The sequence below is a fragment of the Saimiri boliviensis genome, chromosome 4 (assembly GCF_048565385.1).
Source record: "Saimiri boliviensis isolate mSaiBol1 chromosome 4, mSaiBol1.pri, whole genome shotgun sequence".
NCBI classification, from domain to species: Eukaryota; Metazoa; Chordata; class Mammalia; order Primates; family Cebidae; genus Saimiri; species Saimiri boliviensis.
Genome location: NC_133452.1, coordinates 96,202,526 through 96,230,169, shown reverse-complemented (window position 1 = coordinate 96,230,169; position 27,644 = coordinate 96,202,526). Strand labels below are relative to the sequence as shown.

At 37.7% G+C, this 27,644-nt stretch overlaps 1 protein-coding gene across 7 annotated transcripts in view; it reads left to right on the top strand.

The window, feature by feature from the left end:
* PKHD1 (PKHD1 ciliary IPT domain containing fibrocystin/polyductin) overlaps positions 1-27,644 on the top strand; it is a 553,193-nt gene that overhangs the window by 450,236 nt on the left and 75,313 nt on the right. For 6 of the 7 annotated variants that reach the window (XM_074397885.1, XM_074397887.1, XM_074397886.1 and 3 more), the window contains 4 exons: positions 7,057-7,192; positions 8,154-8,241; positions 18,575-18,682; positions 24,602-24,760. In XM_074397885.1, coding sequence (XP_074253986.1) covers positions 7,057-7,192; positions 8,154-8,241; positions 18,575-18,682; positions 24,602-24,760 — 491 coding nt within the window. The remainder of the gene's footprint in view (positions 1-7,056; positions 7,193-8,153; positions 8,242-18,574; positions 18,683-24,601; positions 24,761-27,644) is intronic. The other variant, XM_074397884.1, reaches the window with a different exon arrangement.

Genomic DNA, 27,644 nt, shown 5'->3' with positions numbered 1-27,644 from the left:
GAAGTTCTCGTGTTGTGTTTTTCAGCTCCATCAATTCACTTATACTCCTCTCTATGCTGTCCATTCTCGTCAGCAGTTCGTCCAATCTTTTTTCAAGGTTCCGATTTTCTTTGTGTTGGGTTAGAACATGTTCTTTTAGCTCATTGTAGTTTCTTACTACCTACCTTCTGAAGTCTGATTCTGTCATTTCATCACCCTCCTTCTCCATCCGGTCTGGCTCCCTTGCTGGTGAGGAGTTGTGATCCCTTTTAGGAGGAGAGGTGTTCTGGTTTCGGGAGTTTTCATCCTTTTTGCGCTGATTTCTTCCCATTTTTGTGGGTTTATCCACGTGTTGTCTGTCTCTGTCCCAGGGAGTTGGAGCTTTATGAGTTTCCGTTGCACTACTGCCTTTTTTGATTTTTCTTTCAGGTCTGACCCGCCCAGCTAGCAGCACGCCTAGCCACTGCCTGCCCGTGGGGGCTTTGCTGAGCTGCTGTGGGCTCCGCCCAGCTGCCCTGAGCTCTTCCCTGTAGTCCTTTTTATATGAGCGTAGTTAGAACTGTCTCGGCAACAGTGGCCCCGCCTCTGTTATGGTGGACTCTCTCTGTTGTGGCAGGTTGCCTCGGCAACGGCGGGTTGCCTCGGCAACGGCAGCCTGCCTCCGTTAGTGGTGGAGAGTCTCAGTAATGGCGGAAGCCCCTCCCCCAGGGAGCGGGACCGTCCCGGTTCAGCTGTGCTTAGTTTGGAGGGCTCAACCCAGACGGTTTCCAATTACTGTTTTTGTTTTCGTTGTTGTTGGGGGTGGAGGCGTAGGACCAACCGAGCCTGATCACCTGGCTCCCTGACTCAGAGTCTTTTCTTTTAAGTTGAAGGACCCCGCGTTCGGGTTGCCTGCTGAAAAGGCGCCGGGATCTCCCGTGCTGTGACTCACGGAGTCGGCTCGAACTGTGGCGCCGGCTCCTGGCGATTTTTTGCCTAGGAATCTCCTGGCCTGACTTGCTATTTCAGATGAATGGGCAACTCTGCCGTTTCAGGGCTCTGCTCGCCAGCTAAGAGGCCTCCCAGACCAGTGGCTTTTGTACGGAGAACCGCAGAAACAGGGCGTGGTCACAGCAGCCGCGTGGGCGGAATCAGCCCCACAGGGGCCAAAACAGCCGCACTGGCTGGGACTGCGATGCTGGCGACCCCTCTGCCTGGGTATCTCCTGGTCTGTGGGCAATAAGAGTTTGTCTGGAAATGCGGTGTCCACTCACCCTCTGCACTTTCACTGGGAGCTGAAGTCCTGAGCTGTTCTTAGGCAGCCATCTTCCCAGCATTCCCAGCTTTCTTAAATGTAAAAAAAGACAAAGATTTCTTTTTCTTTTTCTTTTCTTTTTTTTTTTTGAGACGGAGTTTCGCTCTTGTTGCCCAGGCTGGAGTGCAATGGCGCGATCTTGGCTCACCGCAACCTCCGCCTCCTGGGTTCAGGCAATTCTCCAGCCTCAGCCTCCTGAGTAGCTCGCAAAGATTTCTTAATACCCAGGCTTATTCAATGGGAAATAATGTGGACAATTCACATTTGTTATGATGATTCATGGTCATCATTAAATCTATCATTTACTTCACAATCCTGTTTTTGCAGTGATGACCTTGGGTGCTGTTTTTCTTATACTGAATGGGCCAGACCACTAAATCTTTAATTCTTGTTCTTCAGTTTATTTTTTTCTGTGAACAGGATGCTAATTATAATCTATTGCTCCTGTTGACATACCCACATCCAGAAGTTTTAATTTCAAAATCAGACTATACTACATTAAAATTAATTATTATTTGTACACATGGTGAACTCATAGGTAAATATAATAGACCCTTGAAAGCTTACCTTTCAATTCTTCTTTATTCCCAATGTTAACCAAACAACTATTACGTTCAAAATATCATGTGGCCCCTAGAACAATCTGGAGATTTGAAAATTGATGGACATGAAAAACATTTATTCAACTATTTAATGAGGGGATGTTATACTAAATCTCATTCCGTATCTATTACAAATAAATCATTAATTATGTAGCTGCTTAACCATTAATCCAGTTTTTCATAACATTAACTTGAGTATAAAATTTTAATCTTTGTTATGTATTAGGTGGTCAAGGTTTTAACTGATAATTATATTCCCAAGTGTGCCTAAGCACATTGTAAATAACAAGAAATTATCATTCACTGTATCACATACAGTGAAATGTAGCCTGTTTTATTTTTCCATTATTCTAAAACTCCTGTGAAACCGATATCTTATATTAAATCTCTTCCATTAGAAGGACTTTGAGTGATTTCTGTTTTCCTAACCAGACTTCTGACTGCTACAGTTCCCCAGGATCAACAGGAAATTTTGATTATTTCGTATACGATCTTTAAAAATGCAGTTTTCTTTCTCTTAGATAAAATAGTCATGCTAGATTTATTATAAAATATTGTTTTTACCAATTAAAATACTTAGATTTTTGTCCCCTGATTTTTTGCTTATAATTGACTTTACTTATCTTTCATTGTCCTTATGTCCTGTTAAACCTATCTAGGCTTCCTTAGCAGCTAGTCAACTCTTAAGAGGTGTTTTTTCCCTGAATTGTTGGAAGAGGTACCATGTTTATTCTGTGTCTTTATATACTTCTGATCCACTGCAACCTACACCTAGGGCTACTGAAATCTCGTTTTTAAATGAATAATTCCACGGAATCACAAGAGTTTAATCAGAACAATCATAGAATAGAAGTAAGCACACTACTTGAGGAGTGATTCAGAATGTGAAGTTGGTCAGGCCAAAGTGAGTAGTAGTTTTTCAGAAGCAATTAGTGACCTAAGGGTATATATGCATAATGGGTACTGATTTGGCAAAATGTTACTATAGCAACATGTACTGTGTGCTTACAATGTGCTGGGCTTGGAACCGCTGGACCACAGTGCCAGAAAAAAACTGTCAGATTGGCCGGGCGTGGTGGCTCATGCCTGTAATCCCAGCATTTTGGGAGACCGAGGCAGGTGGATCATGAGATCAGGAGCTTGAGACCATTCTGGCCAACATGGTGAAACACCATCTCTACTAAAAATACGAAAATTAGCTAGGCATGATGGCACATGCCTGTAGTCCCAGTTATTTGGGAGGCTGAGGCAGGAGAATTGCTTGAACCCGGGAGGTGGAGGTTGCAGTGAGCTGAGATGGGTCACTGCGCTCCAGCATGGGCAACAGACAGAGACCCTGTCTCAAAACAAAATAAAACAACAACAACAACAATGAAAACCTGTCAGATCATAAGACATTTTTTCCCTCTTAAGGGTTGACTGTTTGCTAAGAAAGCCTAGATAGGTTTAACAGGAAGCATCATACCATGAAAGGTAAGTAACATTGTATCTATCAACTCAGAAGGATAACCAGAAAAGTCATTCTTGTCTTACAAAATCTATAGAAGGTTATTCTTGAGTGGGAGAGGTCATGGTGTTCTACATCTTTGCATGTTTTACAGTGCTTTGAAAAATGTTTGTACACAGTAGAAGGGTTAACATATTTCTTAAACATATAGAAATATATTGACGTTATTTTTGTATTTTCCCAATATATTAACATAACAGTTGTTAATATATTTGTTCATCCTTTAGAATTGACTGAAGAATTTACTTTTTTTTCAGGGTACAAAATTGTCCAAAATCATTTTACAATTCAAGTCCCCTTGCAGCACATATAGTATATTCAACCTTATGTAGCTTATTTAAAACAAGAGAGTTACAAAATACTCAGGACATCCTGAAAGATTCAATCAAAACATGAGGTTTTTTTTATAGGAACTCAGCTAGCAGCTTTGAGAAGAAGGTTGAAGAGAGTATCTCTGATTTCCACCCCAGCTTCACCTCACTCACCACAGTAGGTCTTGCTGAGAGCCAGTTTTCACTAATAAAACTTATTTGTTTTCTGAGTTTTCCATGAAAATAGAAGTAATTCCATCTTCTACGGGGTAAACATTTCAAATCTGGTGGGATCAAAAAGCAAGAGTTGACATGAATAGGAGAGATCTCTTAACTGGAAATTTTCTGTACTTTCTTGACTTTTCTCCTTTAGCCTGCATTTAAGCATTGTAGAAAAAAAAAAAAATTCTTTCACATACCTAACTGGGTAGTGGAAGCTGTTAAATAATGGTAAAAACTGGGATGAATGGAGGGAACTTTTCTTCCGCATTTTTTAAAGTTTGGCTGTAGGTCCTTCTGCCTGCAGGCTACAGTCACATTAGCAGTTGGAAATTGGATAACGACAGCACAATGACAAATCCAGGTTGCTTGCAATAAGTTGCTAATCCCTTTGCTTTAATATTGGAGCAGCATGTAATGATGTTTGGACATCACTCCAGTTTACTGACGACCCCACTGGGGCCAGCAATAGAACCTTACAACTGTCTAACAAGGCGTCAGGTGACTCCCGTCGTCACAGCAACGGACACTGGAATCTAATCTTCCCTCTATCCCTTCTAGCACCCAATAACGCCTAGATTATATAAGTGGCCCATCATTGCTTGGTAACTTGAATCAATTAACGTTAATTCGCACAATGCTATGATGTATTGTGATCACTTTCATTTCAGGGAAGGGGGAGAAATTGCTATAAGTCACCTAAAATGAGGTTGTCTGTGGTGCTGAGGTATTAATTGGGTGTCCATATTAAATGCAAAAGGAGCCCCATTGTGAAAGGAAAGTGGATGAGTGACTCTCTTGGCTGCTATTGACCTATCAGAAGAAGACAGTGCCCTTTTCCTTTGCTTTTATCTATTACAGTTTTCCCTATTGCGTGTCAAGTTGATGTATTATAAAAAATTCATTTGGTGACCTTTCACCCCCTTAGCAGATTAAACAATTTCACTTCGATGGCATCATTAACAGGACCCTGCATTTAATGATGATTTCTCTAAAAGGCCACGGAGATTCGATTTTAAGCTAACAGATTTATTGCACTATTATAACATATCGTAAAAAACTGTACCACCTACGGTCAGGTTTTAGGATAGAAACTGTTTAAGAGTTTATGTGGAGCTTAAAGTGGTATTACCTTGGGATATGCTGCAGCAGCAAATCTGTGACCTCCAGTGAGATGCTGTTTACATTTAACAAGAGATGTTTGCTCACAATAAACTTTAAAGTGTGTCAGGAATGGGTCTTTTAGTGGGTGTTCAGGCAGTTGGTTTCCCTCCCTTCATCTCTAGACGTCAATGTACTTATGTCAGAATCTTTGATGGGGTCTTTCAGTTTCTTTAACCCAGACTGCTTGCCTGCATCCTAGCCCCCATCAGAATGAAATTAAGGAATAGGTTAGGGGAGAAATAGGATCTGATAACAATGTTAGAATTTTCTAATAACCTGGAACCCATAGAGGGATAGAATTAATAGCTTGTATTTTTAAAATCTGGTTTAAACTGTTCCCTTTAAAAAGGAAAGGAGCCGTAGCCACTCAGGCTAAGCAAATTAAGAAATGATGATTGGGCTAGTGTGCATTGAATTCCCAGGGAGTGATTCCAGTCAAAAAGCCAGGGTCTTAGCTGGTAGATGACTAAAGGGCTCCTTAGGACCACATATTTGCATTCTGCCCACATTTCCTAGGATTCTCAGGGGAGAAGAAAATCACTTCCTATGGAAACTTCATATTTTGTAATCCATTGTATTTGCTCTTCCACTATTTCCTCTTTCAGAACAAATCTTCACTTTTTTCTGACATGCACCCTCCACGTTAAATAAATACTTTATCCTTTCCTCCTCATGTCGGAAAGGGGAAGTAGTTAGGAAATAGAAGAGTTGACTTACAAACATTAAATGGGAGAAAGCAAAGTAGGCTACTTTAAAAATAAATAAGTAAATAAAAGCCTCATTAGACCTGGTCCAGGCTATTGAGGATAACTCACCAAGGGATGCTCTATGTCAGGATCCTATATATGATATGCAATGTCCAGGTGTCTCCATTTAGGGTTGCCAAATATCTGTTGCATGCCTATGATATGTAATACACAATAGGCTTAATGGGACAATAGGTGTATAATTTTATTTTAATGAAGGAGGCTCTGTCATCCAACATACCAAAACTCTGAGTGAAATGCATTTTTCACTGTCATGAATTATGTAACTATTTTGTATGTGTTCCATTTTGTTGCTACATCATGTCAGCACTTAATATGTTCAAAGGAAGTGAGAAGCAATATAGCTCATTGGTAAACCACTCTAGATCTTGGTCAACACTTACTATTTGTAGTATCTTTGGCAAGTTATTGAAGCCTTATTGGACCTCAGTTTTTTCACATATAAATAAGAGTACCTACCTCATAGTGTCATTTTAAAGATGCAATGAATTTACACATGAACACTTCATCATGGTACTTGGTATACAGTAAGTGCTCAGTAAATATCAATTATAAGTGTTATTCGCCTCAGGTGCTTCATGCCACTAAGGTAAATTAATTGATTAATGCTATTAATGGTTATTGAATCTGTTTAGTACAAGCACACTTAGAGAATATAAATATGGCTTGTTGTGAAGATTAAATGAGCTGTTCTGTGTAAAACAATGATGTACCAGAGTTTGCTGTTGGGCGTCTCTTCTGAGCTCTGCTCAGTGATGTTATCTTGGCATCTTGGAATTAGTCATGGTGGTAGTATTTATATCATAGAGTTGGAACACACCCACAAATCAGGGCATTATTTGGGAAAGCTTATTCAACAGCTTACTATTGAACATGTCCGTGTCCTCTAATTTTAGTCTGATAAATTCTTTCACTGAGGCTTTTAGTTTTTGACTGATTTTAATAAATGGTGAAAAAAAATATAAGCTCATAACTTGTGATTTTCCCTACCCCCAGTCCATTTTCATTATAGTGAAGAGAATATATCAAATACATAAGTAATTAACCTTTGCTATAAAGTCATGTTCACTACACAGGGTATTATTTTCTAGAGACACAGGCAAACAAAAATATTTTCACTGGTAATAATGGATTGTGGAAAATTGGGAAAATAGCTACCACAGGGATATGTATAATCCTAAGGATGCATTTTGTTTGTTTTTATATCTGCCAGAAATACAAGCAGTTTTAAGACTGGGAACTTGATATATATTCGACCCTATGCACTTTCCGTCCTAGTCCAGCCTTCAAATGGAGAAGTGGGAAATGAGCTTCCAGTGCAGCCACAACTGGTATTTTTGGATAAGCAGGTAATTTTTCACAGGTATCAATCGGTCTTCAGAGCTGAGTAGTAAGTAGCATCCAGTGTCGGTTTTAGAGTTTGTCATCACTGATACACATTGACAGAGTGCCGCTGTGTGCAATTTGTTGCACCTAGAGCTTCTCACTACTTTCATCATTTTCCTTCCCCTTCACAGTCTGCCTTCCTTCTATTTTCTCTGATCATCCAGCATTTGATCAAGGGTAAAAATCAAATTCTGATACTTTTCTTCCCCCACCGAATTCTTAAAGTAGGTCTCTCACATCTTCTCTGAAATCTAGCCTTTACAAAGAAGATCTATATCTGAAGAAGTTTTTCATGTGCTAATGAAGGAACTTATGTCATTATAGATTCATTATGGTTTTATGTTGTTGTTTTTTTAAATCTCTCTTATATGTGGTTAAGTAAAACAAGTTTCTGTGCTTAATTCTAATTTCAGGCTTTGTGTCCTGATTCTATTTTGTCTTTTCAATATTTACAAAATTCACAGGGAACTATTATTGTTGAATTGGCTTCCTCCTACAAATGCATCCCCTGGCATGTTTGCAGAGAGAAATCTGTGGCACTGAGGTCCACACTTGAAACCTGTAAACTTTGATCTAGTCTGGCACTCACCCAGCTCGCTCTTGTTTACTTCCCTTTACCTTTCCTTTTTATGAATCTTCAGCACATAGCGCCATTCTTTTCTATAAATGTAGCTTTCCTTTCATCTCCTCACTGCGCTGTCCCAACTTGTCTTGCAATAATTTCCTTACTCTTCTTTCAGTAAGTTAATTCTGATATATTCTTAACATGAGAAAGACAACTTTTTTTATTACTTTCTTTTCTTTATTTCTACTGAATAAGTACTTTATAAAAGCATACATCTGAAACATCTTCTTTTCTAACTTCACAAAATTATCTTCTGAATCCAACTTTTTCTTCCTCCCTCCACCTATTCCCATTTCTAGAATCGAAGAGTGGAGTCTCTGGGACCCCCTTCAGAGCCATGGACAATTTCAGCTTCCCTGGAAGGGGCATCAGACTCAGTGCTAAAAGGTAGGTAAAGTATCTGTGACTTTCAGATATCTGTTACCACTTTATCTGCACAGAAAATGTTTGCACCCATTAGGAATTCACAGTGAAATTGGTAATATTTCTTTTACTGAATTTCTTCAGTAATTTGAGAGGAAATGCTTTCATCCCTAGTCTGCAGTGTCAGTGTCTGTGAAAAGGAAGATTAGGCTGTCAGCGAATCCTAAAGTCACCACCTTTTCTCTCCCTTCCCTTTCCCAATAAAGCAATGTTCTCAACATATTCATATCCTTAAGGTAGTGCAAAGAAAATTGCATGGCATCTTTGGGTGGATATCAAATCCTAGGTTTTCTGCAGTCCACTCAGGGCTCCTATAACACACCCTTGTTTGGTACAGTATCATGGACTGGCCAGGGAGCAATTTACCAGGTACAATGTAATTCCTTTAGGGAAACTGGAAAGACTTGCTCTCGGTGTTATGAAGAATAAATTGCTCAGAGTTAGTTTTTCTCCTTTCCATCTTTGTCTACCTGTTTTACTTTCCTGTTCTACCCCAGCACCTCTGCCAGCTCCACTTACTTTCCTTGAAGCTTGTTTATATGAAAATCTATTTAAAATGCAGATTTTCACTTGGCCCAAAATAGTTTGGCTACACATTCTGCCGAAGGACCCAAGAATGTGCATTTTAGGGCCTGTCTAGAGATAAGCAGGTATAACATGGTTTTTATGGTAAAAATAGTTTCTGAGTTCCAAATTGCTATCTAACCCCCCCACACAAAAAACCATTGAAACACAAACTACTCAAAGAGGTACAAATATTTTATTATTAAATAGTTGAATCATTGTGTTTTTATGTTGTAAAATAGTACAGTATGTTATCCACAGAAAAATATGTTAAGGGGAATGTGCTTGAAAAACAGAATTAAGGCAAAGGAGCCTCATGACTTAGGGAGATAAAGGGAAGAGGTAAAGTAAGAAAGGTGCTGGAGCCAGACAGATAACAGAGGACTTTGGAAACCATGGTGGGGAAGTTTGGGCTGCACTCTTAGTGACATGCAAAGCCACTAGAGGTGTTTAAGCAGGCCAGTTCCAAAGTCTGACTTGCATGTTTAGAGGACCACTCTGCTCTGTGGAGGATGAATTGGACAACGGTAAGAGTGAACTTCCTGAGCCAGTTGGAAAGTGATTGCAAAAGACCAGGCAAGAGATGATGGAGATCACAAGTGAATTGATTCAGAATGTCTTTTAGAAGTTGGATCAACAGAATCTATTGGGAGTAAAGAAAACAATACGTTCAGGATGCCTTTTAGGTTTTGATCTTGATACATGGCGTCGATACTGGTGTTATTTACTGAAGTGTGGAAGACTGGATCGGGAGCAAAAAGCAAGAGTTTTGATGATGAGAAACAAAAAGTAAATACAACCTGGCTGCCGGGCCCAATTAAGACGCAGGTCCTTTTGATTTCAGTTTTAAGGCAGCAAGAGCGGGAGGTTCTGTTTTACAGTTAATATAGTCTGTGTTCCAGGTGTCACAAGAGTTTTTTTTTCTCTTACTCTGCCTCCCTCAACATACCCCATACATTATTAATCATGCATCTTACTAGGAGCCTTCTCCCTATTGTGTGTAGTCAATTTCCCAACACACAGATCTTGCCTGATAGCCTCAAACTCTTCTTGCATAAGGGTTTCCTCTCTGCACAAGGGGTCTCATGTTTATCATAGCACCTGAAATTCTTCCTCTACTCATGGGTAAGGTTGTGTATTTTCCTTTCACTGGAGGGAGTCCCAGTCATTCAAAATATCACAGTTCAATTCTGGGCTTCACCTTGAGGTGAAGAGAAATTCATTTTATGTCAACCTGACATAATCTAGAATAGGAGGATTCAGTGGAACATTCTAAAATCATCTCCTGTGTTTCAATAGGGAACCAGAGATGACAACAGTCTGAAAAAGTAGATCTGTTAAATTCCTTTAATCTTTGCCATTAGTTTCAATGAGAAAATTTTAAAAGTGTCTCAAGAATTCAAATGGAACCATTGTGGAAGACAGTTTGGTGATTCCTCAAGGATCTGGAACTAGAAATACCATTGAACCAGCAATCTGATTACTGGTATATACCCGAAGGAATATAAGTCATTCTATTATAAAGATGCATGCACACGTATGTCTATTCTGGCACTGTTCACAATAGCAAAGACTTGGAACCAACCTAAATGCCCATCAATGATAGACTGGATAAAGAAGTTGTGGCATATATATACCATGGAATACTATGCAGCCTCAAGAAATGATGAGATCATGTCCTTTGTAGGGCCATGGATGAAGCTGGAAACCATCATTCTTAGCAAACTGACACAAGAACAGAAAACCAAACACCGCATCTTCTCACTCATAAGTGGGAATTGAATAATGAGAACACATGGACCCAGGGAGGGAAACATCATACACTGGGCACTGTCAGGCAGTGGGAGGCTAGGAGAGGGATAGCATTAGAGGAAATACCTAATATAGATGACGGAGTGATGGATGCAGCAAACCACCATGAGACATGTATACACATGTAACAAACCTGCATGTTCTGCACATGTACTCAATAACTTAAAGTATAATAAAAAATATGATTTTTAAGGTAGGTGGAAAATATTCTTAGAAAGGAAAGCATTCACTTCCTTCTCCACAACTTCTATTCCAGGCAGTATTCAAATATTCTTACAGGGTCTCAGTAAAAGAATAGAGCCAATGAGTGTATCTTGACTGCTTGAATTCAGAATTCTTAAATAATTCTGATCAAGAGCTAGGACTCAAGCAAATCTCTGTACTAAATATTGTGTTGCTATTTTAGATGAGAAAGACTTTATAAATATTAGCTCAAATGTGATTTGAAAATAATGTTTTCAGGCTGGGCGAGGTGGCTTATGCCTGTAATCCCAGCACTGTGGGAGGCTGAGGCAGGTGGATCACTTGAGGTCAGGAGTTTGAGGCCAGCCTGGCCAATGTGGTGAAACTCCATCTCTACTAAAAATGCAAAAAATAGCCAGGCATGGTGGATATGTGCCTGTAATCCCAGCTACTTGGGAAGCTGAGGCACAAGAATTGCTTAAACCCGGGAGTTGCAGGGAGCCAAGATGGCACCACTGCACTCCAGCCTGTGTGACAGAGCAAGACCCTGTCTCAAGAAAAAAATAAAAAAGAAAATAATGTTTTCAAAATATGATGCTATAAAAGGAGAGATATATATAGTACTGGAAACCATCATTCTCAGCTAACTGACACAAGAACAGTAAACCAAACACCGCATGTTCTCACTCATAAGTGGGTGTTGAACAATGAGAACACATGAATACAGGGAGGGGAACATCACACACTGGGGCCTGGGGAGTAGGGGGGATAGGGGAGTAATAACAGGGTTTGGAGGGATTGGAGAGGGATAGCATTAGGAGAAATACCTAACACAGATAATGGGGTAATGGATGCAGCAAACCACTACCAAGGCATGTGCATACCTATGTAACAATGCTGCATGATCTGCACATGTACCCCAGAACTTAAAGTATAATAAATAAATTTTTAAAAAAAATTTAAAAAGAGATACAGTAACAGTTATTTGTTTTAAGCACAATTATCTATTATTACCATGATATTTGCATTTTATAATAGCGGAATAAGTAGGAAATCCTGTTAATTTTTGCAAGTCTTTCTTTCTAGAAGTGTGACTTCAAGCACTGGCTTTTTTATGCAGCTAGTATTGTAATTATAATGATGCATCCTTTGAGATTTGCCAGTCACATATTGAATGGAAGTTTCATACCAAGAAATCACTGAAAATTTTAAATTGATATTTTATATATATATATATTATATATATATATATATATATTATATATATATATATCTTTTGATTATTGGCCAAATATCCCCATTCCTATGCAAATTTTAGGATTTGTTCACCATTCTTTAAAAATTCAGTTAAAATTCAGTTTTTGGCTCATGCCTGTAATTCCAGCACTTTGGGAAGCTGAGGAGGATGCATTACAAAGTCAAGAGATTGGGACCATCCTGACCAACACGGTGAAACCCCATATATACTAAAAATAAAAAAATTAGCTGGGCATGGTAGCATGCACCTGTAGTCCCAGCTACTCTAGAGGCTGAGACAGGATAATTGCTTGAACCTGGGAAGTGGAGGTTGCAGTGAGTTGAGATCATGCTATTGCACTCCAGCCTGGCAACAGAGCCAGACTCCATCTCTAAATCAATCAGTCAATCAATCAATCATTCAATCAATCAGCTTATCCAATTTCCTGTGCACCTCATGAATCAGCTAAGGTATTTCTGCTGGTTTTGTGTTGTCCAAAATGTTTCTTTCAGACTTGGAAATGACTCATGTGCCAGCTCAAACATCAGCCTACCTGCAAAACCACTGACTTCCAAGATAGGCTATGACTTTATAGTTATTTCTTGCTCTACTCTTGCTATGAGTCTAAACTCATTCAGGTAGCTCCCATACAATATACAAAATGCTAAAATGGATAGGCATAAATCAATCATAGATGTACCTCATCTTCTAATTGCATTTACTATTGGCCTAAAACCATTCCTATCACATGGTGCAAATCACCTAGCTTTTCTGGTGACATAGTTCCTTCATTTTTTGCTATTTGTCCTTACGAAACATATAAAATTGTCGCAATAAGCTCTCCAAGTTGATGAATAATCATTTGATGTTGTTTTTAATGAATTAATCTCAGATCTCAGTTTTTTTTTTTTGTAATGACACCATTTAATTTAGCTTATACATTTTGTTTCTGTCAAAGCTAACCTCATCCGTTCCAGAAAATGAAAGTATCCCCTTCTAAAAATTCTCTTAAGGAGGCAATTGACATCTCATGATTCAAAACTTCATAGCTCATTGTTCAACACCTGCCTATGAGTGAGAACATGTGGTGTTTGATTTTCTGTTCTTGTGTTAATTTGCTGAGAATGATGGACACAGGGAGGGGAGCATTGCACACTGGGGTCTGTCGGGGGGAAATAGGGGAGGGACAGCAGGGGGTGGGGAGTTGGGGAGAGATAGCATGGGGGGAAATGCCAGATATACGTGATGGGGTGGAAGGCAGCAAATCACACTGCCATGTGTGTACCTGTGCAACAATCTTGCATGTTCTTCACATGTACCCCAAAACCCAAATGCAATAAAAAAAATTTTAAAAAGAAAACTTCATAGCTTCAAAATCCTACTTTTAAAAGCTTGCTTCATCTTATTGTTTTCTTCTTAGAACAATAAATTTTCCCACTCTCTTTTCAATTTGCCTTTTTGCTATTTTGACTTGTAATTTTTTTTTTTTACCCCATCTACTTACTTATTATGATGCCAAATGTTTTCCAGTGATAACACATGGACACAGGGAAGGGAACAACACACACTGGGGCCTGTCAGGGATTGCAGAGAGACGTAGGTGGAGGGAGAGCATCAAGATAAATAGCTAATGCTTGTGGGGATTAATGCCTAGGTGATGGGTTGATAGGTGCAGTGAACCACCATGGCACACGTTTGCCTATGTCACAAACCTGCACGTTCTGTACGTGTATCCCAGAATTTAAAATAAAATAAAAAAATTAAAACAAAAAACAAAACAAGACTCTAAATGTCTTCACTCTGTCCACAAAAATAATTTTCTACCAAACTTTGAGATCTTGCTCTCCTCAATACCCTCTTCACATTCTTTTTATACAATCCGACCGAATTGAAAGACTGAGGTAATGGTGCATATTTTGTCAGAATCTCCTCATAGACTCTCCAGACTTTCCCTTCCACTTATTCAATCTGTCTTTTGTTCACTTTGTTGATAGTAACACCTGTGTTGCTAACTCATATTTTTGCTCTTGGTTATTATTATTACTTTTTTTATGTGGGCAGTTCAGTTTGAAACTTCTCAGGCTTAAAATCCCAAGGAATGAGGACAACCCAGAATAGTCCTTTTATAAATTTGCAGGCACAAGGCACGTCATTAAAATAGTAAGAAAATGAAGTGAATTTATTCAAAGTTGGCCACCATGAAGGTGAAACATTCAGAACTGCATTTTGAACTGCCTGTTTTGATGCTGTCATTCTGTTCATTTTTTAGTGCCATTTTGTTAGTGTTGTCATTTTGGTATAGAAAGTGCTTAGGATATGTAACAATCAATAACATTCTGATCTTAAAATAATACAGCAGCATAAAATATTGAATTTTTAGCTTTTTTCATGTTCTAGTGATATCTACAACAGATACTCTCACATGACTACTGGAACTCATCTCCCCATCTTCTACTCCACACTTTATGCATATTCTATTCCTAACCCATACTCCAAACGTTACCCACACTCATGCCTTACATTCTCTCCTTCATACATTATTCATACCTGGTACCCTACTTATACTCCAGACCCTATGTATAGTCCATACCTTCCTTTGTTTTGAGGTGGAGTGTGGCTGTGTTGCTCAGGCTGGAGTGCAGTTATATGATATTGACTTACTGCAACATCTGCCTCCAGGTTCAAGCAATTCTCCTGTCTTAGCCTCCCAAGTAGCTGGAGTTACATCTGTCCACCACCATGCCTGACTAGTTTTTCTATTTTTAGTAGAAACGGGGTTTCACCGTGTTGGCCAGGCTGGTCTTGAACTCCTGACCTCAGGTGATCTTCCTGCCTTGGATCCCAAAGTGTTGGTATTATAGCCGTGAGTCACCATGCCTGGCCCAGACCTTGCCATACTTCATAGATTCCCATGCCCAGTACCTTACTCATATTCCATCCCTTACCCCTATTCCATAACTTACATATACCCCATGCCTTATCCACACTCCATACCTTGCTCGTAGTCTGTACCTTACTCGTATACTACACTTTACACATTCTCCAGACTCTTACCCATGCTTCATTTCTAACCCATAGTTCATACCTTACTTGCTGCACTTTATGCATTATTCGTACCCAGTACATTACTCTTGCTCCCTGCCTTACCTATTCTCCATACCTTCTCCCATATCATACCATACTGAAACTTCATATTTTACTTTGTCCCACTCCTGACACTTATTGCACCTCATCTTTCATTATTTTTCTTTTGGTAACCTCAAGGATGTTATGACCAACCAGCTTAGAATCATGTTGTGGCCATGCAAAGTGAATGAGGCATGAAACTGTTTACTCTTTTTATTATTTGTTTATTTTACTTTAAGCTCTGGGATACATGTGCAGACGTGCAGGTTTGTTACATAGGTATACATGTGCTGTGGTGGTTTGCTGCATCCATCAACCCATCATCTGCATTAGGTATTTCTCCTAATGTTATCCCTCCCCTTGCCCTCCATCTCCAGACAGGCCCCAGGGTGTGATGTTCCCCTCCCTGTACCCATATGTTCTCATTGTTCAACTCCCACTTATGAGTGAGAACATGCAGTGTTTGTTTTTCTATTCCTGTGTTAGTTTGCCAAAAATGATGGTTTCCAGCTTCATCCATATTCCTGCAAAGGACAGGAACTCATTCTTTTTTATGGCTGCACGGTATTCCGTGATGTATATGTGCCACATTTTCTTTGTCCAGTCTATCATTGATAGGCATTTGGGTTGGTTCCAAGTCTTTGCTATTATGAATAGTGTTGCAGTAAACATACATGTGCATGTATCTTTATAGCAGAATGATTTGTAATCCTTTGGATATATACCCAGTAATGGGGTTGCTTGAGCAAATGGAATTTCTGGTTCTAGGTCCTTGAGGAATCACCACACTGTCTTCCACAATGGTTGAACTAATTTACACTCCCACCAACAGTGTAAAATTGTTCCTATTTCTCCACATCCTCTCCTGCATCTGTCATTTCCTGACTTTTTAATGATTGCCATTCTAACTGGCCTTGAGGTGAGATGCCATTTACTCTTTTATTCTACTGACACCAAGTCACACTCAAGCCAACCTGCCCACTTGGATCAGTATTGTCACTATTGCATTTTAAAAGAGATCCAATGAGAATGTGTGAGGACTAGGCTCAGGGTGTCTTATATACACACACACGTGTGTGTGTGTGTGTGTGTGTGTGTGAGAGAGAGAGAGAGAGAGAGAGAGAGAGAGAGAGACAGAGACAGAGACAGAGAGAGAAAGAGAGTCATGAAGTAGGGAAGAAATCACATGTAGTTTTCTGTTTTTAGGATACCCATGTCACCAAAATACCCTATTTTATATAATTGAAAGTTTCTCTTGAAGCCATCATGAAATACTACTTTTTAACTTCAGAAAGAATGCACCAAAAGCATTTGGGATGGATTATCTAACTTACTATAAGTATTTCCTGGAGAAAAACAAAATAAAAACAACAAAACAATATCTATATATCTACTCTTAAATCTTTTGTTCTGCAATTTAACTTCATATTCTTTTTTCTTTAGTAGACCTTCCTCAGTGAAAAGGCAGTTTCTACCTATTACCATAAAAAGTGAATTTATATACACAATGACAATTATTTATAAGTATTCAATATCTTTTGACATTTATGGATCATAGTTGTACAAAAAAGTGATTAATACTTTTAAAGACAACATCTCAACATTAATGATATAATAGTTTTGCTAGTATACATAAGTAGGAATGAGTGGGATAGTTGTGGGGATAATTTGGGCTGCAAAGGTATTTTAGAAACTCTACCCTGCAGAAACTCATTCAGGTATCATTCCCTGGTAGTTATGTAATCAATTCTAAAGTTGCTCAAGCCCAGCACCCCATCCCATCCCAAGTCTCCCAGCTAGTACATTGTTTATACCAGCTTGATCAGGTAGCCTGTCAATTGCATTTGTCTATGTCATCATAGCTATTCTGAAGATATGATGAACCCTGGAGTAATGTACTGTACTTGGCAGCAACTGCCTCAGCTTTTGGGCACATATGCTTCAAATCTGAGAATATCATAGATATATATGGGAATCTTTGTAGAGATCTCTAAGGCAAGCTGGTATTTAACGCAAAAGCAAACCCATTTAGAACTAAAGCACTTTCCATTTGGCAATTTGGCGGCTGTTGTATGAGGCCGACTCACTGTGCTCTACGGACACATTTCGATTAAATGCTGCTTTGTATTCTTCCAAAGATGGGAACAATAAGGACGTTTGTCAAAGGAAAAACTGCAGCAAATGATTTCATGTTGAACATCTGTACTCTGCAGTTCATTGTTTGCAAGAGTTTATTGACCATAATTTTGATGCATATAGGTTTTAAAGAGTATAAACTGCATTTATCTTGGGCGCCTATCATTTATTTGAGTCTTGGCTTATTTATTTTCATTTTTTCTGGGAATTTTATTTATTTTGGAACTCAGAAGAGATGAAGTAAAAGATGTTTCTCAAAAAGGAAGTTTTAGTTAGCTCTGCAAAATTGATGAAGAGAGACTGTTTTCACAAAAAGGATTAAGCAATTGAATTGAAAAATGTAACACTAAGCATATTCTATCTTTATGACACCTTTCAGCCTTAGAGATCTTAAACCAATTTATAAACTTTCAGACCACTTTCATAACCCTTTGTCCACCATGTCAATCATATTGACATTTCCAGAGTAAAGTCTAGCAGCTGTTAATTAGGAAAATAATTTAGGGATGGTGGAGTCAAAACATGATTAATGGTATCGTGAATGTGATATTGAGTTAAGCTGCCTTTTTAACTTTATAAATGGATGACCTACTGTTAGAAGATGCAGGCTTTTTTTTTTTTCCTCAGGGAAGCCAAGGTCCAGGCAATTCAAGTTGCTAAATCAGAGTAGCTTTATCAGTCATGATTTGATAGATTGTTGTGGTCCTGATCTCTTGACCTAACTCTGATACTACATAAACTATAGATAACTTCAACAGAAGAAAGACAGATCATAGAAACTGACCACCTAGAAAGATAATAGAAATTCTTTCTTTATATAGTATACACTTAATAATAATATAGTCAATGCATTGTAGTGGTTAAAAATGCAAACTTTGAAATCAGGTAGATTTGGGCTGTAACCCCAGTACCACATAATTTAGTCTTCATGAGCCTATTTCCTAAGTGCTAGAATATAGATAATAGTGTATTTTATAGGATTGTTGTGTAATTTTTAGGCAATCATGTGTGTAAAGAACAGTGTCTGGCATAGTGTGCTTTGAATCTATGTTAACTGTTATTATTCTTTATTGGATCATTTGGTTCTAAGTCTTGACTAAGAAGAACCTGATGAATAACCTCTTTAAGTTCAAAAAAATTGTCCTTCATTGTCCAATTGCCTACAATCACAGAAGACATGAAGACATTGTTCTTGAATAGATAATGAACAGCTAATTTTCGTTTTGTGTTTCTTTGTAGGGCGCACCCAGGCAGAAACTCAAGATGGTTATGTTAGCTTCTACAACTTGGCAGTCTTGATCTCTGGGTCAAACTGGCACTTTATTTTTACTGTCACTTCTCCTCCAGGTAATGTTACACAGTGTGTTTTTATTCTCTGTTTTTGTTTTTATTTTTCTTTTTGAGAAAATAATCCTTGCTCCCTTTTAAGGGGAATAGCTACTATCATGAATAAGAGGTTATCATAGTTTAGAAAATAAATTAACTTGAGTGTATCATTAAGCTTGAGAAGAGCACCTGTGGAAATAGAAACTTCAGGAGACTCCTGGTCAGCAAGAAACCAAACGTACATTTTCTTCTCCATGTTGAAGTTGGCTTTCCATGTTCTACCTGTTTTTTTCTTTTATCTAATTACATGACATTTGGTTGGGTGTTAATAGGAGAATGTTAATTTATAAGAAGGAGAGTCATGAGATATGGAGTATTATGAAGTTTTAACTTTGGATTCTTCCCTTATCAACCCCCTGCCAAATGGGGCCAATGCCCATCAACATCCTGGCACTAAGGGGTGTGTAAATTCCTTATATGATCCAGTTCTTTTTGACAAAGCATGTAAAAAACCACCCTCTGATATATTAAATGTGACTCTCATGAAAATATATAATGGTCACTTGTCAACATGTTATTTAACTCACTAATGAGGAAATTAGAAGAAATAAGAAAACTAATTTAAAGAGCATTTGGGAAATAGTGATCATGTAGTCAGGGAAGAAATGCTGAAATAAGTTTACAATGAATACAGCGCAATAAAAGCGTAACCTTTGATATTACCTTGTCTACAGAAATCATTTCCATCCTTAATTGTATAAACATTGTTTTCAGCATGACAATCTTCTACAAATTAACATGTCTGGGCCCTAATAAATAACAAATAGTAAGCCAAACAAATGTATGTTCAAGGGAACTTAATAAACCTTCAATGGGCCTTTAGAAAATGTTCCAGTATGACACTGATAAGATCTGTAATCGTAATCATTTTTTCTTTAGTTCCAAGATTTGGATTTTAACAAAAAGACTATCTTCTGAGGTCAGATAATATTATTGTTCCCTGGCTATATGATCATTATCTCTTAAATGCTATTTAAACCAGTTTCATGTTCTTCCTGGTTTCCTCATTAGTGAGATAAATAATCTGTTGACAAGAGCTGCTTATGTATTTTCATGAGAGTCCCATTTATACTTCAGAGAATGATTGCTTAAATGCTTAACAAGCATTTAAGCAATCATCCTCTGAAGAATAGGAAAGAAATAGAAAAAGAATAAAGCCACGTAAGCAATTTACACACACCTTGTGTGTCAAAGTGTCCTAATGTAAGTACAGGTTCATGAACAAACATGTGTAGTGTCCTTGATCATGGGATTCCCAATTCCCAGTGATTGTGCCATAAGCTTGAGTTTTTGAATGGATATGTTTTAAAGTGTAAGACAGGCAGGACTGCATATTTTATTCTAGATTTGTCTGACATTTAAAAGACCTTTGTCCTTCAATTACCTCAGTAATTAATTAAGACTACCCAAATACATTATCAAGTTTATTTTAAGGAATAAGTTGTAAAACCAAATGAGAAATGTATTGTAGACAGAAACTTCTTGGTAACTCCTGTGATTTGGAGCTGGCCTTGGTGTTCACACTTGGTAGACTGCTGCTTTCTTATAGTTTCTACTTACAGCTTATAAAAAGAATTAACTGAAGAATCATCTTGAAAGTTTTCCCTTAGTGTTTTCCACTAAATTGTTCATAATTTTCAAGATCAAGTCTTGAAAATGTATGTGTGTGTGTGTGCGTGTGTGTGTTTTTTGTTGTTATTTTTAGAGCGGGTCTCACTCTGTCACCCAGCACCCAGGCTGGAGTGCAGTGGCTCACTGTAGTCTCAATCTCCTGGGCTCAAGCAGTCCTCCTACCTCAGCCTCCAAAATAGCTGGGAATACAGAAATGTGTACCACCACACCTAGCTAATTTATTTTATTTGATTTTTTGGTAGATTTGGGGTCTTACCATGATTCCCAGGCTGATATTAAACTCCTAGGCTCAAGCAGTCCTCCGTTCTTGGCCTCCTGAAGTACTGGCATTATAGGCATGAGCCCCTGTGCCTCGTCTGTTGTTTCATTCATTCATGAATCAAACAGAGAATTTGCAATCATTTTCACTATTTTCCCTCATCTCTCCAATATCTTAGAGAGAAGAACAAATTATTATTCCTATTTTAGAAATATAAAAAATAGATCTGACCAAGCATTTATGGAATCCTCTTAAGTCTGATATATTATGAAATCCAGCTCATTTATCACTTCCGAACTTCCTGAGACACTATCAAGAGATCAGGGCTTCTGTAAGTTTGTAGTACTGATTTTGTGGCCAGGCTTTCCACATTCGCTATCATTATCATGGTGTAGGCTGTGGATTTTCTTACTATTTCTTGGTGCCATGGGGTTCTCAGCAGGCCCTCAGGGGCTGCTGGGCTGAGAAGAGATTAATGTAACCAGGTATCACTCCCAAAATCCCCCACCACCTCCACCACATATACACTTAGCCTGAGAAACTCTACCTGTGGTTGCCAATTCCTTGGCTGGAATATTCTTCCTCTAGACATTCACATGACTCACTCAGCTCAACTGGATTTCTTCTCAAATATCTCCTCCTCAAAAAGGCCTCTTTTGGATCACTTAGTCTATACCATCCCCAGTCCTTCCCCCACTTCCAACCATTCTGTCTTATGACCTCACTTTAGTTTTCTTTATGCACCTATCACTCCCTGGCTTTATAGTATCTACATACTTATTTGTTTGTCTACTGTCTGTGTGCTGGGCCCTCCCTTGAGACAAGTTTCAAAGGGACACGGTTTCTGCTTAGTTTGGTAGTATATCCCAATGGTGTAGAAAAGCCTGGTGCATCGTAGCTACAAATATTTCTTTATCAGTAAGTGAATTTATTGAGATTATTTTTAAGATTGAAGTTTTAAAAATGTTCTGCTGCTAAAATAATTGAAAACCAGTGGTTTCCGCCCTTGAATTTACATAATTTCACCTGGTCTCCCTGACAGGCTCTCTGTCATTTTTGTGTTCTACACAGAAATGGACCAACTATATTTTATGTGGCTCATGTCACTTCTCAGTTTAGAATCTTCTTTCCAGGCTGGGTAGTGTGGCTCATGCCTGTAATTCTGGTACTTTGGGAGGCTGAGGCTGAAGGATAGCTTGAGATCAGGAGTTTAAGGCTAGCTTGGGCAACATAGCAATACCCTACTTCTACAATAAATCAACAAAAAATTAGCCAGGCATGGTGGCACATGCCTGTAGTCTCAACCACCTGGCAGGCTGAAGCAGGAGGATCATATGAGCCCAGGTGTTCAGGTCTGCAGTGAGCTATAATTGCCACACACTACACTCAGGTTTGGATGATAAAGCCAGACCCTGTCTCTATTAAAAAACAAAAAAAAAAAAACAAAACAAAGCAAACAAACAAAAAAAAAAAAACAAAAAAACTTTTCTTCTGTGATACCTCATGCCTTCAGAATGTTCTCTAGGGCCCTTTGCCTGATATTTAATGCCCATCAAAATTGTTCTCAAATTCTTCTAGCATTAAGTTACAGTATTTTTCTGCATAAGTTTCCTAAGTATCAATTGCTGTTTTCTCCTCTGTTTTTGTTTATTTACTTGCACAGCCTCCAAAGGCCCCTCAGATGCTTCCTACTCCAGGATGCTTTCCCTAATCATATCAATGGAAAATAAACATTCAAAGCAATTGATTTAATTGGCATGTGTCACGTTCTGATTTGTGTAACAAATGTTTGTTACGTGTATCTTATTTCATTGACTAGCTTGTAAATATCTTAAGAATGGGATCAACTTGACCAAGTAAACAATTACTGAGGAATCATTGAAAAATGGATAAAAGTGTGAAGAATTTGGTTTTTACTTATTTGAATCCCAAGTAAAATCTTTTCCCCCATTTCTGGGCCTGATCGAGCTTATTCAGATGCCCATAAAAAGCAATTAGTTGATAGCATATGACCCAAATATGGCTCAGATTCAAGATGTATAGAGAAGAGATTTTGTTATAGTAGCTTTGGGACCAAGTCAGCCAGAAACAGAGATTGAAGATCTGACAGTGACTTCTAGTAAAACTGTCAAGTTCAGCCCAGTAGAAGCATAGCAAAGAAAAACATGGTGTTTCTTGAGTATATAAAATAAAAACTCTTTTTGCCTGAGTTATGTGGATGAAAGCAGAAATTTGAAATTTGCTTGTTTGTTTTGCATGAGCTGCTTTAAAAATGCTTGCTGTAACTTTTCATAGGCAAGTTTTTTTTTTTTTTTTTTAATAAACTTGTTTGGGGCTGGGCGCGGTGGCTTAAGCCTGTAGTCTCAGCACTTTGGGAGGCCGAGGCAGGTGGATCACGAGGTCAAGAGATCGAGACCATCCTGGTCAACATGGTGAAACCCTGTCTCTACTAAAAATACAAAAAATTAGCGGGGCATGGTGGCGTGTGCCTGTAATCCCAGCTACTCAGGAGGCTGAGGCAGGAGAATTGCTTGAACCCAGGAGGCGGAGGTTGCGGTGAGCCGAGATCGCGCCATTGCACTCCAGCCTGGGTAACAAGAGCGAAACTCCGTCTCAAAAAATAAATAAATAAATAAATAAATAAATAAATAAATAAATAAACTTGTTTGTATTGAGATATGATTGCCACATGATAAATATATTTAAAGCATACCATTGGATACATTTTGATGAATGTCTAATCCCATGAAAGCCTCCTTATAATTAGGATAATGAATATATTCATCAACCTCAAAACTAAAGACAAGTTTTAAAACAATTTATTTTTAACAATTTATTTCTAAGATTAATGGACTATAAAATTAACATTTTTGTATATGATTTTATTAATTCAAATACATGTATAGATTCATATAACCATTCCCACAATCAGGATAAAGACTATTTCATCACCCCAGATATCTGTCCTCACATACATGTAGCCTTTCTCCACCATTCACCTTTGGCAACCACTGATCAGTTCCTTATCTTTGTAGTATTGTCTTTTCTAGAATGTTATATAAATGAATCCTGCAAGTATGAACCATTCAGAGATGGACTTCTCTTACTCAGCATAATGCCTTTTATGTTCATCCTAGTTGTTACAGGTTATCAACTGTGTGTTTGCTTCTTTTCCTTTTTCTTTCCTTTCTTTCTTTTTTGGATGAGTACTTTTCCATTGTCTAGAAAAACCATAGTTTGTTTATCCATTCCCCTGCTGAAGGACATTTGGGTTGTTTCTGGGTTTCGCTATGTATAGAGCTGCAATAAACATTTGTGTATGGGTTTTTATGCAGATAAATAACTTTCTTTTTTAGATTATTTTATGCCTCATTTTGTATATAATAATGGGATGAGAAATTTTTCTGTTTACAAAAAATGGGAGGTGTTTCAGACGGATTTTTAGAGAGTTGAACTCTCTTAACAGGAGGATGCCATCTTGCCCCATCATTCAGAGCTGGTGGTTCTATCTGCCATTGTTCTAGTACTCCTTTTCCAGATAACACAACTCTTTAAGACAGTATGGTTCTGCACTGTCCCTATGCCGCTGTACTGATGTGTTTTATGGCACATCTTGAGTAGATACATGCATCAGAGCAAGTAATTTCACACATTCTGGAGCTGAGAATATTTTTTGTGTTAATTAGTGAAATATGAGTGAAAGAAGCTGAAATTTTACACTGTTATAGAAGGTAGGTTTGAAAATTAAAAGAGAGAATTGAATGAATTCAATAACTGACAGAATTGGAAATAACCATTATGTGTTATTGTTGGAATCTTGTGATTCTCTAGAAATAGAAATCTTGGATTTATAATATATTTATTAAACTCAGTGAGTATATATTGAACACCTACTATGTGCCAGATACTATTATAAATGTTTTATTCCATATTTTAATTATATTAGCATCTTATTAACATACTATTGAAACGTCTTTTTCCCCCCATAGGAGTCAATTTTACAGCTCGATCCAAGCCATTTGCTATCTTACCTGTGACTAGGAAAGAGAAGTCAACCATCATCCTGGCTGCTTCCCTGTCCTCTGTGGTCTCGTGGCTGGCTCTGAGCTGTCTGGTGTGCTGTTGGCTTAAGAGAAGCAAAAACAGAAGTATGTAGATTTTTGTATTTTGGAATAAAAGTTTCTGAAAAAAAGCCATCATGTATAGCATACTAGTGATTCATTTTCTTTCTCCGAAGACAAATTTTTGTGAGCTTCTCCAAAATATGAAATTGCACAAAGCCTAATTGTTCAATTACTACATTAAAGACAAGGATTACCTAATCTTAAGTAGTTATGGCAATAATAATAAAAACTCATGTTTGCTAAATACTCACTGTGGAACAGGTTCTGTATCTCTTGGCAGCTTCTGCATTTGACCTATTGCAATGTATTGTTTCTGCTCAAGTATGTGAAGAAAACCCAGCCTCACTCAGATATATTATAGAAAAGGAATGGATGGTTTAATAGCCTTTACAGATAATTGTGGACAATCTTCTTTCCTATTGCACCCAGATTTGACAAGATGTAGTTACTTAAAGGGCCATCTCAATGTCCTTTTTGTACTTTGTTATGTGAAAATCCACCAGTCTTATTATGAACTTTGAATGGAGCTTTAACCCATGCGTTAGGATTGGACCATTGGAAAATATTGTTTCATGGAGTCGTGAAGATCTTCTCAATGTTGACATATTTCATTCTACTATTCAAAAAGATCACATTTGTTAATAACATGAATCTTTAAGAATTGGAAACATGTGAAGCTCATGTAGTCGATACAAGTTTTCCAAAATTCGAAGTTTCCCATGAAAACGAATTTTATCACTGGCAACAAATACTGTAAGTTGTTTCTTTTTTACAGGCTTACTTCATTTAAGAAAAAATAAAATCTGCCAAATATACAAGTATGAATAACCATAATTTCTCAATCATTCTTTCTCATTCTTTCAAGCTGAAGTGGTGTTCCATGAAAAAAATCAGCTAGTTTAGCTCAAAATTCCATTGCAAAATTGCTTTTTCTCAGGAAAATCACATGCACATTTTAAATAAAATTAATTCTCTTTACTGCTTTATCAAAGATATTCATAAGTGAAATTGGCTTTTTTATCTCTTCTTGTTGGTTTTTTGTTCTGTTTTACTGTGATTTTATCTCAGGGTATATCCTTCCTGATCACACCTATCCAAAAAAATACCCTGTGGTTTTTACTTGCGTTTTTCTAATGATTAGTGATGATGAGCATTTTTTCTCCTATGTTTTTGGCCACATGTATGCCTTCTTTTAAGAAGTGTCTGTTCATGTCCTTTGCTTATTTTTTTAAACGAGATTGCTTTTTTGTTATTTGATTTAAGTTCTTACAGATTCTGGATATTAGAGCTTTGTTAGATGCATAGTTTGTGAATATTTTCTCTCATTCTGTTGGTTGTTTGTTTACTCTGTTGATAGTTTATTTTGCTGTGCAGAAGCTCTTTATATTAATCGAGTCCCACCTGTCTATTTATATTTTTGTTACATTTGCTTTTGGAGATTTTATCATGAACTCTTTGCCAAGGCCTATGTCCAAAATGGTATTTCTTAGGTTCTCTTCCAGGGTTTTTATAGTTTTGGATCTTACATTTAAGTCTTTAATCTATTTGAAGTTGAATTTTGCACATAGTGAAAGGTCAAGTTTCATTCTTCTGCATATGGCTGGCAAGCTATCTCAGCACCATTTATTGATTAAAAATACTTTCCTCATCACTTGTTATTGTTGGCTTTGTTGAAGATCAGATGGTTATATGTGTGCAGCTTCATTTCTGAGTTCTCTAACCTGTCCCATTGGTCTATGTGTCTATTTTTTTTTTTTTTTTTTTTGCCAGTATCATTCTGTTTTGATTACTCTACCATTGTAGTATAGTTTGAAGTCTGGTATACAATAAGATACCATGTCATACCAGCCAGAATGGCTATCGTTAAAAAGTCAAAACAATAACAGATACTGGAGAGGTTGTGGAGAAAAGGGAATGCTGATACATTGTTGGTGGGAATGTAAATTAGTTCAGCCACTATTCAAAGCAGTTTGGAGATTTCTCAAATAACTTAAAACAGAGGTTTTCAACTCAGCAATCCCACTACTGGACATATACCCAAAAGAATATAAATCGTTCTACCAAAAAGACACATGCATTTGTATGTTTATTGCAGCACTATTCTTAATAGCAAAGACATGGAATCAGCCTAGATACCCATCAACAGTGGACTGGATAAAGAAAATGTGATATGTATATACCATGGAATAGTATGCAGCCATGAAAAGAATGAAATCACATCTTTTGCAGCAACATGGATGCTGTTGGAGGCCACTAACCTAAGTGAATTAATGAAGGAACAGAAAACCAAATACTAGATGTTCTCTCTTATAAATGGGAGCTAAATAATGAGTACACACTGGCATAAGGAGAGAAACAATAGACACTAGAGCCTACTTGACTGGGGAAGGTGAGACAGGAGTAAGGGTTGAAAAAGTACCTATTGGATACCGTGCTCACTATTTGGGTGATGAAATCATTTGTACACTAAATCTCGGTGATGTGCAATTTACCTGTAACAAACCTATACATGTACTCCCGAACCTAAAATAAAATTTGAAAAAGAAAAAAAGGTGTACTTCATCCTCCTTAACTATCTCCTTTTCATGCCACAGTATAGCATTATTTTGCTTTATATTACAAATGTATTTGTTTATCCTCTGCCATCCAAACTAGAATAAAAGCTCTATGAGGGCAGGCATCAGATCCTTTATATTCATCCTAGTATTCCCAGAGCCTTGAACAGTGTCTGACATAAGGAATGTAAATATATTTTATATTAATATATTTATTAAATAAATGATAGAAGATGAAGTATCTCTTCAACCAGGGATAGACTGAAGATATACAATCTTCAATTAAAAGCTCCCCTCATCTTGAGTTCTGTGGCTTGAACCAGTCTCAATTCCCTGGTATTGATATACTGTAG